This window comes from Bos indicus x Bos taurus, chromosome 15 (assembly GCF_003369695.1).
Source record: "Bos indicus x Bos taurus breed Angus x Brahman F1 hybrid chromosome 15, Bos_hybrid_MaternalHap_v2.0, whole genome shotgun sequence".
NCBI lineage: Eukaryota > Metazoa > Chordata > Mammalia > Artiodactyla > Bovidae > Bos > Bos indicus x Bos taurus.
In genome coordinates this window covers 40,213,943-40,227,864 of record NC_040090.1, presented here as the reverse complement: position 1 = coordinate 40,227,864, position 13,922 = coordinate 40,213,943, and the positions used below count along the sequence as shown (strand labels likewise).

The window sequence follows — 13,922 nt, the reverse complement described above, 5'->3', positions numbered from 1 at the left end:
TTGGCATAGTCAATACAGCAGAAATAGATGATTTCCTGGAACTCTCTTGCCTTTTCGATGATCCAACAGATGTTGGCAATTTGATCTGTGGTTCCTCTGTCTTTTCTAAATCCAGCTTGAACATCTGGAAGTTCACAGTTCACGTACTGCTGAAGCCTTGCATGGAGAATTTTGAGCATTAGTTTGCTAGCCTGTGAGATGAGTGTAATTGTGTGGTAGTTTGAATGTTCTTTGGCATTGCCTTTCTTTGGGATTGGAATGAAAACTGACATTTTCCAGTCTTGTGGCCACTGCTGCATTTTCCATATTTGCTGGCATATTGAGTGCAGCATTTTCACAGCATCATCTTTTTGGATTTGAAGTAGCTCAGCTGGAATTCCATTACCTCCACTAGCTTTGTTCATAGTGATGCTTCCTAAGACCCACTTGACTTCACATTCCAGGATGTCTGGCTCTAGGTCAGTGATCACACCATCGTGATTATCTGGGTCATGAAGATCTTTTTTGTGTAGTTCTTCTGTGTGTTCTTGCCACCTCTTCCTAATATCTTCTGGTTCTGTTAGGTCCATACCATTTCTGTCCTTTATTGAGCCCATCTTTGCATGAAATGTTCCCTTGGTATCTCTGATTTTCTTGAAGAGATCTCTAGTCTTTCCCATTCTGTTGTTTTCTTCTCATTTCTTTGCACTGATCACTGAGGAAAGCTTTCTTATCTCTCCTTGCTATTCTTTGGAACTCTGCATTCAGATGCTTATATCTTTCCTTTTCTCCGTTGCTTTTCACTTCTCTTCTTTTCACAGCCATTTGTAAGGCCTACTCAGACAGCCATTTTGCTTTTTTGCATTTCTTTTCCATGCGGATGGTCTTCATCCCTGCCTCCTGTACAATGTCATGAACCTCTGTCCATAGTTCTTCAGGCACTATCAGTTCTAATCCTTGAGTCTATTTCTCACTTCCACTGTATAATTGTAAGGGATTTGATTTAGGTCATACCTGAATGGTCTAGTGGTTTTCCCTACTTGCTTGAATTGAAGTCTGAATTTGGCAATAAGGAGTTCATGATCTGAGCCCCAGTCAGCTCCCAGTCTTGTTTTTGCTGACTGTAGAGAGCTTCTCCATCTTTGGCTGCAAAGACTATAATCAATCTGATTTCGGTATTGACCATCTGGTGATGTCCAGGTGTAGAGTCTTCTCTTGTGTTGTTGGAAGAGGGTGTTTGCTATGACTAGTGTGTTCTCTTGGCAAAACTCTATTAACCTTTGCTCTGCTTCATTCTGTACTCCAAGGCCAAATTTGCCTGTTACTACAGGTGTTTCTTGATTTCCTGCTTTTGCATTCCAGTCCCCTATAAGGAAAGGGACATCTTTTTTGGGTGTTAGTTCTAAAAAGGTCTTCATAGAATCATTCAACTTCAGCGTTACTGGTCAGGGCATAGACTTGGATTACCGTGATATTGAATGGTTTGCCTTGGAAACGAACAGAGATCATTCTGTCATTTTTGAGATTGCATCCAAGTACTGCATTTTGGACTCTCTTGTTGACTATGATGGCTACTCCATTTCTTCTAAGGCATTCTTGCCCACAGAAGTAGATATAATGGTCACCTGAGTTGAATTCATCCATTCCAGTCCATTTTAGTTCACTGATTCTTAAAATGTCACTGTTTACTCTTGCCATCTCCTGTTTGACCACTTCCAATTTGCCTTGATTCATGGACCTAACATTCTAGATTCTTATGCAATATTGCTCTTTACAGCATCAGACTTTACTTCCATCACCAGTCACATCCACAACTGGATGTTGTTTTTGCTTTGGCTCCATCTCTTCATTCTGTCTGGAGTTATTTCTCTGCTGACCTCCAGTAGCATATTGGGCATCTACCGACCTGGGGAGTTCATCTTTCAGTGTCCTATCTTTTTGCCTTTTCATACTGTTCATGGGGTTCTCAAGGCAAGAATACTGAAGTGGTTTGCCATTCCCTTCTCCAGTGGACCACATTTTGTTAGAACTCTCCACAATGACCAATCCATCTTGGATGACCCTACATGGCATGGCTCATAGTTTCACTGAGTTAGACAAGGTTGTGGTCCATGTGATCAGATTGGTTAGTTTTCTGTGATTGTGGTTTTCAGTCTGTCTGCCCTCTGATGGAGAAGGTTAAGAGGCTTATGGAAGCTTCCTGATGGGAGGGACTGACTGAGGGGGAAACTGGGTTTTGTTCTGATGGGTGAGGCCATGCTCAGTAAATCTTTAATCCAATTTTCTATTGATGGGTGAAGCTGTGTTCCCTCCCTGTTATTTCAGTTCATTTCAGTTTAGTTCAGTTGCTCAGTTGTGTCCAACTCTTTGCAACCCCATGAATCGCAGCATGCCAGGCCTCCCTGTCCATCACCAACTCCCGGAGTTCACCCGAACTCATGTCCGTAGAGTCGGTGATGGCATCCAGCCATCTCATCCTCTGTCGTCCCCTTCTCCTCCTGCCCCCAATCCCTCCCAGCATCAGAGTCTTTTCCAATGAGTCAACTCTTCACATGAGGTGGCCAAAGTACTGGAGTTTCAGCTTTAGCATCATTCCTTCCAAAGAAATCCCAGGGCTGATCTCCTTCAGAATGGACTGGTTGGATCTCCTTGCAGTCCAAGGGACTCTCAAGAGTCTTCTCCAACACCACAGTTCAAAAGCATCAATTCTTTGGCACTCAGCTTTCTTCACAGTCCAACTTCACTTCCCTGTTATTTACCTGGCACCAAACCATGGTGGAGGTAATGAAGATAATGGCAACTTCCTTCAAAAGGTCCTGTGCATGTACTGCTACACTCAGTGCCCCCAACCCTGCAGCAGGCCACCACTAACCCACGCCTCTGCCAGAGAGTCCTGGACATCCTGGACAAGTCTGGATCAGTCTCTTGTGGGGTCACTGCCCCTTTTTCCTTGGTCCTGGTGTGCACAAGGTTCTCTTTGTGCCCTCCAAGAGTCTATTTCTACAGTCCTGTGTAAGTTCTGGCGGCTCTTTGGTGGGGTTAATGGCCACCTCCTCCAAGAGGGCTTATGCAATACCCAAGTCTGCTGCACCCAGCCATACCCAAGGGATATGCTACCCACTCCAGGGAAAGGCTACTCACTCCAGTCTTCTGGCCTAGAGAATTCCATGGACTGTATAGTCCATGGGGTTGCAAAGAGTGGGGCATGACTGAGTGACTTTCACTTTCTTTCTTTTACCAGAGTCAGTTGAAGATGAGGGCTGATTATCAGTATATGTAGATGTAGGGTTGTGGGCTAGCATTGTCTTCTTAGTGAGTAGTAGGTCCTGATAGTCTCTCCTGATGTGGTTCTGATATACTTTGCCCTGTCCAACCAGTCCATCCTAAAGGAGATCAGTCCTGGGTGTTCATTGGAAGGACTGATGCTGAAGCTGAAACTCCAATACTTTGGCCACCTCATGTGAAGAGTTGACTCATTGGAAAAGACCCTGATGCTGGGAGGGATTGGGGGCCGGAGGAGAAGGGGACGACAGAGGATGAGATGGCTGGATGGCATCACCGGCTCTATGGACATGAGTTCGGGTGAACTCCGGGAATTGGTGATGGACAGAGAGGCCTGGCGTGCTGCGATTCATGGGGTCGCAAAGAATCGGACACGACTGAGCTACTGAACTGAACTGATCCTCTCCTTTCCTTTCATTCATTATTTCCTCATTGATAGCCAGCTCTGTTTATTCATCCTACCAGCTCTTTCCATTTGAATCAGTTTCTCTCCAGCTCTCTTCTGTACTGTTTACCTTGTATCCACTGTATTTCTCACTTTAGATTGCACTGGAGTGAAGAATGGAGTGGGCTTCTCTTTAAGGGAGAATCTAAGTCCTCAAACTTTATAACTGATCATTTCATCAACTTGAAAACAATTTCTGTGCTTGAGGAAAAATAAAAGGCAACATTACCATGGTGTTTTTTTCTTGGGTCTGTGGTATTATATTTACAAAATGAAATAGTAGGTTATATGTATTCTTTAATTTTCTATAGGAAATTACATATCATTTCCCCCTAAAGTTTAATAAAGTAACATTAAATCTTAATAAGGGGAGATCCAGAGTCCTTCCAGAAATCCCTAGGATTAACTAAATGGGAATTCCTTTGTTTCTTTGGTGTCAGATAGGGTTAGGCTTAGGTTTCAGGGTTATATAGTCAGTTGCTTGCAACTCTAGGAATTCATAATCTTGCACATAGATATTGATGCTGAGACTTTTCAGGACAACAAGATAGTAAAATAAAATTATATAGTCAGTATATGAATTGGACAATATATTACTGCATTAAATATAGATAAACCATTTGTGGTGGGAAGTAGGAATAGGCTTGAGATGAATTATTAGGAGAAATTGTGACATCTGTCCATGTCTAGTCTCGACAGGAATTTATTCCTCGACGTCACTATTTCTCTTGATAACTATAAAGTTATTTCTCCTCTACGATTCATCCTCTATGGGTGGAGCACAGTAGTGGGCAGTTTCCTATCACTCTTGAGATGGTAATGTTTAAAGGGTAAAGATACTTAGAAGCAGGGATGACAGTAGGTAAAATTTTAACTAGGTAAAATTTGCCTTACGATCAATCTCTTTCCAAGTCCTTCAGGAACTATTGTGTCTCTTCTAACTTTGGGGGAGGGGGTGGGTTAGAAGGAAGGAGGGAGGAGTAAGAGCTTTGTTATTCCTTTCAGGGATATTTTTATGTGAATGAGGACAGTGTTTATTCTTGAATGATTACGGTAATTTAGATATCAAAAGGGATGATGATTGGGGTGGTGGTAGTGCTGGCAAAGGTGGAGAAAGCGCTTCCGGAGTATCCTAGATGATGGTGTAGACAATCAGTTACTTGTACCCACACCTGACGGTCTGCTCAGGTATGGTTAAGGATTTCACCTAAGGAGGTAATTTGGAGTTAGGTTGGTCTGAAGGCAAAAATCTCCATCTCCATCTCCATCTTCATTGTGCATTCTCTCTCTTTCTCTCGCTATCAAATTTTTGAGGCTGGGGGACTAGGAAGTGATATAATGCAGGACTAAGTATAAAATCTCAGTTGCCTATTGTTTCCTTTTGATATGTATATAAATGTAATGGAGACAAAGCAAGATAAAAGCATTTTATCAATAACTGACATTTAATGAGACAGATGCCTTATATCCATTTTCTAATTGACATCCCTAGAAAGTAGATTTTGTTTTTATTATGCTACCATCAAAAGATCAACATAATTTTGAAGGAAATACCAAAAAGCATATTAAGAGCTGCAATAATTTTGTGATATGACAGAGACCATGTTGTTAGCTAATTTATAGAAACCGTCCAAGAAACAGATATGATTTGAGGCTGAATTATCTCTTAAAATTGGGCAAAGGAAAGAAAGGGTATATATTAATCTTATCATGCAGATAGGTTGCATATTATCTTTTGGAAAAGGAACTTTCTGAAAAAATATAGGAAAAAATATAAATATTTTTATATTTATAAATAAAATATATTTATAAAAATATAAAATAACTCTAACTTTTGCGGTAATGAAATTCTTACATGAAATCTGTATTTCCTCATCATCTAAGGCTGGAAGCTCTGCTGTGAAGTTACTTGAACGGGAAGTGGACATCCTAAAAAGTGTGAAACATGAACACATCATACATTTGGAACAAGTGTTTGAGACACCTAAGGTAAAGCTGGGCTTCCTTGGTGGCTCAGAGGGTAAAGAATCTGTCTGGAATGTGGGAGACCCGGGTTCAATCCCTGGGTTGGGAAGATCTCCTGGAGAAGCAAATGGCAACCCATTGCAATATTCTTACCTGGAGAATTCCATGAACAGAGGAGCCTGGCAGACTATAGTTAAAGGCAAAGCTTTATCAGGTGCTGCATTCTGAAAGTTGTTATTTTTACAAAATTAATATCGTCTCCTTGAGAAGTAGTCTCTTTGGGACACAGTGGCTCATGTCTTTGGCATGACTCTGTTACACCACTCTGCTAGTGGAGATTGATGAAAAGCATTCTGGAGGACGTTTTATTGTTGATTGTATAGTTAGGTGTCTGATGATTAGATTGACATCTTCAGTGATATTTCTGGTGGCATGTTGGGGAAAAAATGAAACAACTTCAGATATAACCCAGAGTGATCAGAGCTTCCTTAGAAGTGGCTTTCCTTTTTGCTATGGCCCTTGGCTCTGTATTAGAGTCCCTTGGAATAGTGTCATAATTCGGCAAGGTTAAGTTCATAGTAGAGTTGGTATGGTTGTTTGCCATTCTGCAAAAGTTGTTTATTGCCCATGAGCTTGGGTGTTTCTCTGCTAGGAGGTGGTATGATATAGCGGTTAGGTGTGTTAGGTCAGAGTGCCTGTACAATTTAATCCTGGATCTACCACTTTTTAGTTGTGAGACCATGGACAAATTACTCAACCTCTCTAATTGAGTTTCCTCATCTGTAAGATAGGTTTAACGATAGTTGTTTTTCAGTTAAGTCATGTCCAACTCTTTGAAACCTCATGGACTGCAGCATGCCAGGCTTGCCTCTCCTTCACTATTTCCTGGAGTTTGCTCAAAGTCACGTCCATTGAGTTGGTGGTGCCATTCAACTGTCTCATCCTGTGTTGCCCCCTTCTCCTCCTGCCTTCAGTCTTTCCCAGGATCAGGGCCTTTTTCAGTGAGTTGGCTCTTCACATCAGGTGGCCAAAGTAATGGAGCTTCAGCTTCAGCATCAGTCCTTCCAATGAATATTCAGGGTTAATAGTATCAACCACATTTAGTTGTGGAGGGATTAAGTGGGAAAATGAGTATAAAGCATATGTCTCATTGAATGTTAGCTATTGTTCTTTGTTTCCTTTGCCAGTTTCTAAGGCAGCAGTAGTCAATTTGGGTTATGCATTGTGCTTGATTCATTAGGAGTGCTTGATAACTATTAGAGATGACAGTTACCTTTACAGGAGGTCATAAATGGCAATGATGCCAAAAGCCTTCTCTGGTTTTTTAGTCTTAGAGTTGTGACTTATTTTATCCTCACATCTTCTTAGAATAGTTTTGCCCTTTATCACTGGTTTTAACTAGTTTGATTGTGTTGTGCCTTAGTGTAGCTGTGTTCATGTTTCTTGGCTTGGGGTTCATGGAGCTTCTTGGATCTGTGAGTTTATGGTTTTCATAAAATTTAGGAACATTTTGGCCATTATTTTTTTTTGCCTTGAAGGGCTTTCAAGTACACATGAGATTGTTTGATATTTTCCAAAGCTTACTGATTCTCTATTCATTTTTTTTCAATCTTTGTTCTCTCCTTATTGAATTTAGTAGAGTTTCTATTGTGATATTGTCAGATTCTATAACCTTTTTTTCTGTAACATCATATATGCTGTTTATACTTTCTAGTGGAAATTTGATTTGGGTCATTTTTGTATCTTCCATGTTTCTACATAATGTGCTCACTATTTCCTCCTTCTTCTTTAAATATAGTTATAATAACTTTTACTGCCCTTTTCTATTAATTATATCATGTGTGCCATTTTTAGGTCCATTTTAAGTGATTGATTTCCCCCATTTCATTATGAGTTGTATTTTCCTGCTTCTTTTTATGCCTGTTCATTTTTGATTGGATGCTGGCTAATCTTTTATATTCTTACAGCTATTCTTGAGCTTTATTCAAGACAGAGTTATTTAGAAATAGTTTGATACTTTTGAAGCTTAATTTAAACTGTTTGGTGGCACCACAGAGCCTTTGGTCTGGGCTAATTTTTCCCTAAGTAATGAGGTAAGACCCTTCTAAGTACTCTGCCCAGTGTCCCATGAATTATGAGATTTTCCACACTGGCTAGTGGAAATAGGAACTCTTCCTGGCCTTGTGGAGGCTTCAGTCGTTGTTCCCTCTGATATTTTTGCATGGTACTTTCCCCAGCTTTGGGTAGATTCTTTTTTTTTTTAATTAACTTTTTATTGAAGGATACTTGCTTTACAGAGTTTTTGTTGCTTTTTGTCAAACCTCAGCATGAATCAGCCATGAAAGTGAAAGTGAAAGTGAAGTCACTCAGTTGTGTCTGACTCTTTGTGACCCTGTGGACTGTACCCCACCAGGCTCCTCCATCCATGGGATTCTCCAGGCAAGAATACTGGAGTGGGTTGCCATTTCCTTCTCCAGGGAAATATCCCCTCCCTTTGGAACCTCCCTCCCATCTCCCCATCCCACCCCTCTAGGTTGATACAGAGCCCCTGTTTGAATTTCCTGAGCCATACAGCAAATTCCCATTGGCTATCTATTTTACATATGCTGATGTAAGTTTCCATGATACTCTTTCCATGCATCTCATCCCTCTCCTCCCCGCTCCCCATGTCCATAAGTCTATTGGCTGTTTCTCCATTGCTGCCCTGTAAATAAATTCTTCAGTACCATTTTTCTAGATTCCGTATATGTGCATTAGAATATGATATTTACCTTTCTCTTTCTGACTCACTTCACTCTGTGTAATAGGTTCTAGGTTCATCCACCTTATCAAAACTGACTCAGATGTGTTCCTTTTTATGGTTGAGTAATATTCCATGTGTATATGTACCACAACTTCTTTATCCATTCATCTGTTGATGAACATCTAGGTTGTCTGCATGTCCTAGCTATTGTAAATAGTGCTGCAAAGAACAAGGGGATACATATGTCTTTTTCGGTTTTGGTTTCCTCAGGGTATATGCCCAGGAGTGGGATTGCTGGGTCATATGGTGGTTTTATTTCTAGTTTTTTAACGAATCTCCATACCGTTTTCCATAGTGGATGTATCAATTTACATTCCCACCAACAGTATAGGAGCATTCCCTTTTCTCCACACCCTCTCCAGCATTTATTGTTTGTAGACTTTTTGATGATGGCCATTCTGACCAGTGTGAGGTGATCTCTCATTGTAGTTTTGATTTGTATTTCTCTAATAATGAGTGATGTTGAGCATCTTTTCATGTGTTTGTTAGCCATTTGTGTGTCTTCTTTGGAGAAATGTCTATTTAGGTCTTTTTCCCACTTTTTGTTGTTTGTTTTTCTGGCATTGAGTTGTATGTTCTGCTTGTATATTTTGGAAATTAATCCTTTGTCACTTGTTTCGTTTGCTATTATTTTCTCCCATTCTGAGGGTTGTCTTTTTACCTTGCTTATAGTTTCCTTTGCTGTGCAAAAGCTTTTAAGTTTAATCAAGCCTGCTTATTTACTTTTGTTTTTATTTCTGTTACTCTAGGAGGTCGGTCGTAGAGGATCTTGCTTTGATTTATGTCATTGAGTGTTCTACCTATGTTTTCCTCTAAGAGTTTCATAGTTTCTGGTCTTATGTTTATGTCTTTAATCCATTTTGAGCTTATCTTTGTGTATGGTATTAGGAAGTGTTCTAATTTCATTCTTTTACATGTAGCTGTCCAGTTTTCCCAGCACCATTTATTGAAGAGGCTGTCTTTGCCCCATTGTATATTCTTGCCTCTTTTGTCAAAAATAAGGTACCCAGAGGTGCATGGGTTTATTTCTGGGCTTTCTATCTTGTTCCATTGGTCTATATTTCTGTTTTTGTGCCGGTACCATACTGTCTTGATGATTGTAGCTGAAGTCAGGAAGGTTGATTCCTCCAATTCCATTCTTTCTCAAGACTGCTTTCACTATTTGGGGTCTTTTGTGTTTCCATATGAATTATGAAATTTTTTGTTCTAGTTCTATGAAAAATACCATTGGTAATTTGATAGGGATCACATTGAATCTGTAGGTTGCATTTGATAGTATAGCCGTTTTCACAATATTGATTCTTCCTAGCCAGGAACATGGAATATCTCTCCATCTGTTTATGTCATCTTTTATTTCTTTCATCAGTGTCTTATAATCTTCTGTGTTCAGTTCTTTTGTCTCCGTAGGTAAGTTTATTCCTAGATGTTTAATTCTTTTTGTTGCAGTGGTACATGAGATTGATTCCTTAATTTCTCTTTCTGATTTTTCATTGTTAGTTTATAGAAATGCAAGTGATTTCTATGTATTGATTTTGTATCCTGTAAATTTTGCTAAATTAACTGATTAGCTCCAGTAATTTTCTGATACTATCTTTAGGGTTTTCCATGTACAGTATCTTGTCATCTGCAAACAGTGAGAGCTTTACTTCTTCTTTTCTGGTTGGATTCCTTTTATTTCTTTTTCCTCTCTGGTTGCTGTAGCTAGGGCTTCCAGAACTATGTTGAATAACAGTGGCAAAAGTGGACACCCTGTCTTGTTCCTGCTCTTAGGGGGATGCTTTCAGCTTTTCACCACTGAGAATAATGTTTGCTGTAGGCTTATCATATATGGCCTTTACTATGTTGAGGTAGGTTCCTTCTATACCCATTTTTTGAAGAGTTTTAAACATAATGGGTGCTGAATTTTGTCCAAGGCTTTTTCTTCATCTATTGAGATTATCCTATGGTTTTTATCTTTTAATTTGTTAATATGGTGTATCATACTGATTGATTTGCGTATATTGAAGAATCCTTGTATCCCTGGAATAAACCCAACTTGATCATGGTGTATGAGCTTTTAGATGTGTTGCTGAATTCTGTTTGCTAAAATTTTGTTGAGGATTTTTGCACCTGTGTTCATCAGTGATATTGGCCAGTAGGTTTCTTTTTTTGTGTTGTCTTTGTCTGGTTTTGGTATCAGGGTAATGGTGGCCTCGTAGAATGAGTTTGGAAGTGTTCCTTCCTCTGCAACTTTTTCAAAGAGTTTTAGAAGGATAGGCGTTAGCTCCTCTCTAAATGTTTGATAGAATTCTCATGTGAAGCCATCTGGTTCTGGGCTTTTGTTTTTTTGGGGAGATTTTGATCACAGCTTCAGTTTCAGTGCTTGTAATTGGGTTGTTCATAATTTCTATTTCTTCCTGGTTCAGTCTTAGAGGGTTGAACTTTTCTAAGAATCTGTCCATGTCTTCCAGGTTATCCATTTTATTGCCATATAGTTGTTCATAATAGTCTCTTATAATCCTTTGTATTTCTGCATTGTCTGTTGTAACCTCTCCTTTTTCACTTCTAATTTTGTTGATTTGATTCTTCTTTTTTTCTTGATGAGTCTGGCTAAAGGTTTGTCAATTTTGTTTATCTTCACAAAGAACCAGCTTTTAGTTTCATTAATCTTTACCATTGTTTCTTTCATTTCTTTTTCATTTATTTCTGCTTGGATTTTTATGATTTCTTTCTTTCTACTAATTTAGGAGTTTTTTTTTTGTTTACTTTTTTCCACTTGTTTTAGATATAAAGTTAGGTTGTCTATTGATGTTTTTCTTGTTTCTTGAGGTAGGACTGTATTGCTATAACCTTCCCTCTTAGGACTGCTTTTGCTGCATCCCGTAGATTTTGAGTTGTTGTGTTTTCATTGTCATTTGTTTCTAGAAATTTTTTGATTTTCCTTTTGATTTCTCCAGTAATCTGTTGGTTATTTAGAAATATGTTGTTTAATCTCCATGTGTTTGTGTTTCTTACAGTTTTTTTCTTGTAGTTGATATCTAGTCTCATAGTGTTGTGGTTGGAGAAGATGCTTGATATGATTTCAATTTTCTTAAATTTACTGAGGCTTGATTTGTGACCCAGGATGCGGTCTATCCTGGAGAATGTTCCATGTGCACCTGAGAAGAACGTGTATTCTTCTGCATTTGGATGGAATGTCCTGAAGGTATCAATGAGATCCATCTCATCTAATGTATCATCTAAGACTTGTGTTTCCTGGGAAAACTGGTCAACCACTTGTAAAAGAATGAAACTATAACACTTTCTAACACCATACACAAAAATAAACTCAAAATGGATTAAAGATCTAAACATAAGACCAGAAACTATAAAACTCCTCTAGGAAAACATAGGCAAAACACTGTCCGACATAAATCACAGTAGGATCCTCTATGACCCACCTCCCAGAGTAATGGAAATAAAAGCAAAAATACATAAATGGGACCTAATTAAACTTAAAAGCTTTTGCATAATGAAGGAAACTATAAGCCTTCAGAATGGGAGAAAATAATAGCAAACGAAGCAACTGACAAAGAATTAATCTCAAAAATACACAAGCAACTCCTGTAGCTCAATTCCAGAAAAATAAATGACCCAATCAAAAGTTGGGCCAAAGAATTAAACAGACATTTCTCCAAAGAAGACATACAGATGGCTAACAAACACATGAAAAGATGCTCAACATCACTCATTATCAGAGAAATGCAAATCAACACCACAATGAAGTACCATCTCATGCCGGTCAGAATGGCTGCGATCCAAAAATCTACAAAGAATAAATGCTGGAGAGGGTGTGGAGAAAAGGGAACCCTCTTACACTGTTGGTGGGAATGCAAACTAGTACAACCACTATGGAGAACAGTGTGGAGATTTCTTAAAAAGCTTGAAATAGAACTGCCAAATGACCCAGCAATCCCACTGCTGGGCATACACACTGAGGAAACCAGAATTGAAAGAGACACGTGTACCCCAATGTTCATCGCAGCACTGTTTATAATAGCCAGGACATGGAAGCAACCTAGATGTCTATCACAGACAAATGGATAAGAAAAGTGTGGTACATATACACAATGGAATATTGCTCAGCCATTAAAAAGAACACATTTGAATCAGTTCTAATGAGGTGGATGAAACTGGAAGTAAGAGTGAAGTAAGTCAGAAAGAAAAACACCAATACAGTATTCAGTTCAGTTCAGTTCAGTTGCTCAGTCGTGTCCGACTCTGCGACCCCATGAATTGGAGCACACCAGGCCTCCCTGTCCATCACCAACTCCCAGAGTTCACTCAGACTCATGTCCATCGAGTCAGTGATGCCATCCAGCCATCTCATCCTCTGTCGTCCCCTTCTCCTCCTGCCCCCCATCCCTCCCAGCATCAGAGTCTTTTCCAATGAGTCAACTCTTTGCATGAGGTGGCCAAAGGACTGGAGTTTCAGCTTTAGCATCATTCCTTCCAAAGAACACCCAGGACTGATCTTTATAATGGACTGGTTGGATCTCCTTGCAGTCCAAGGGACTCTCTAGAGTCCTCTCCAACACCACAGTTCAAAAGCATCAATTCTTCAGCACTCAGCTTTCTTCACAGTCCAACTCTCACATCCATATACGACTACTGGAAAAACCATAGCCTTGACTAGACGGACCTTTGTTGGCAAAGTAATGTCTCTGTTTTTTGAATATGCTATCTAGGTTGGTCATAACTTTCCTTCCAAGGAGTAAGCGTCTTTTAATTTCATGGCTGCAATCACTATCTGCAGTGATTTTGGAGCCCCCCAAAATAAAGTCTGACACTGTTTCCACTGTTTCCCCATCTATTTCCCATGAAGTGATGGGACCAGATGCCATACTAATGCATATATATGGAATTTAGAAAAATGGTTATCGATAACCCTATATGCAAGACAGCAAAAGAGACACAGATGTATAGAACAGTTTTTTTTGACTCTGTGGGAGAAGGCAAGGGTGGGATGATCTGAGAGAATAGCATTGAAATGTGTATATGATCATATGTGAAACAGATCGCCAGTCCAGGTTCGATGCACGAGACGGGGTGCTCAGGGCTGGTGCACTGGGATGACCTAAGGGATGGGATGGGGAGGGAGGTGGGAGGGGGGTTCAGGATGGGGAACACATGTAAACCCATGGCTGATTCATGTCAATGTATGGAAAAAAAAAACTACAAAATTGTAATGTAATTAGCCTCCAATTAAAATTAAAAAAAAAAAAAAAGACTTGTGTTTCCTTATTAATTTTCTGTTTTGATGATCTGTCCATTGGTGTAAGTGGGGTGTTAAAGTCTCCTACTGTTATTGTGTTACTGTCAATTTCTCCTTTTATGTGTTTGTCTTATGTATTGAGGTGCTCCTATGTTGGATGCATAGATATTTACAATTGTTATGTCTTCCTCTTGGATTGATCCCTTGATCATTAT

At 39.5% G+C, this 13,922-nt stretch overlaps 1 protein-coding gene across 7 annotated transcripts in view; it reads left to right on the top strand.

Annotated features, from left to right (window-relative positions):
* The window catches only part of STK33 (serine/threonine kinase 33), a 193,103-nt gene that overhangs the window by 108,374 nt on the left and 70,807 nt on the right, over positions 1-13,922 (top strand). For 6 of the 7 annotated variants that reach the window (XM_027563209.1, XM_027563207.1, XM_027563212.1 and 3 more), the window contains one exon: positions 5,591-5,695. The exons of the other annotated variant lie outside the window; for it this stretch is intronic. In XM_027563209.1, coding sequence (XP_027419010.1) covers positions 5,591-5,695 — 105 coding nt within the window. The remainder of the gene's footprint in view (positions 1-5,590; positions 5,696-13,922) is intronic. 7 annotated transcript variants of the gene reach the window in all.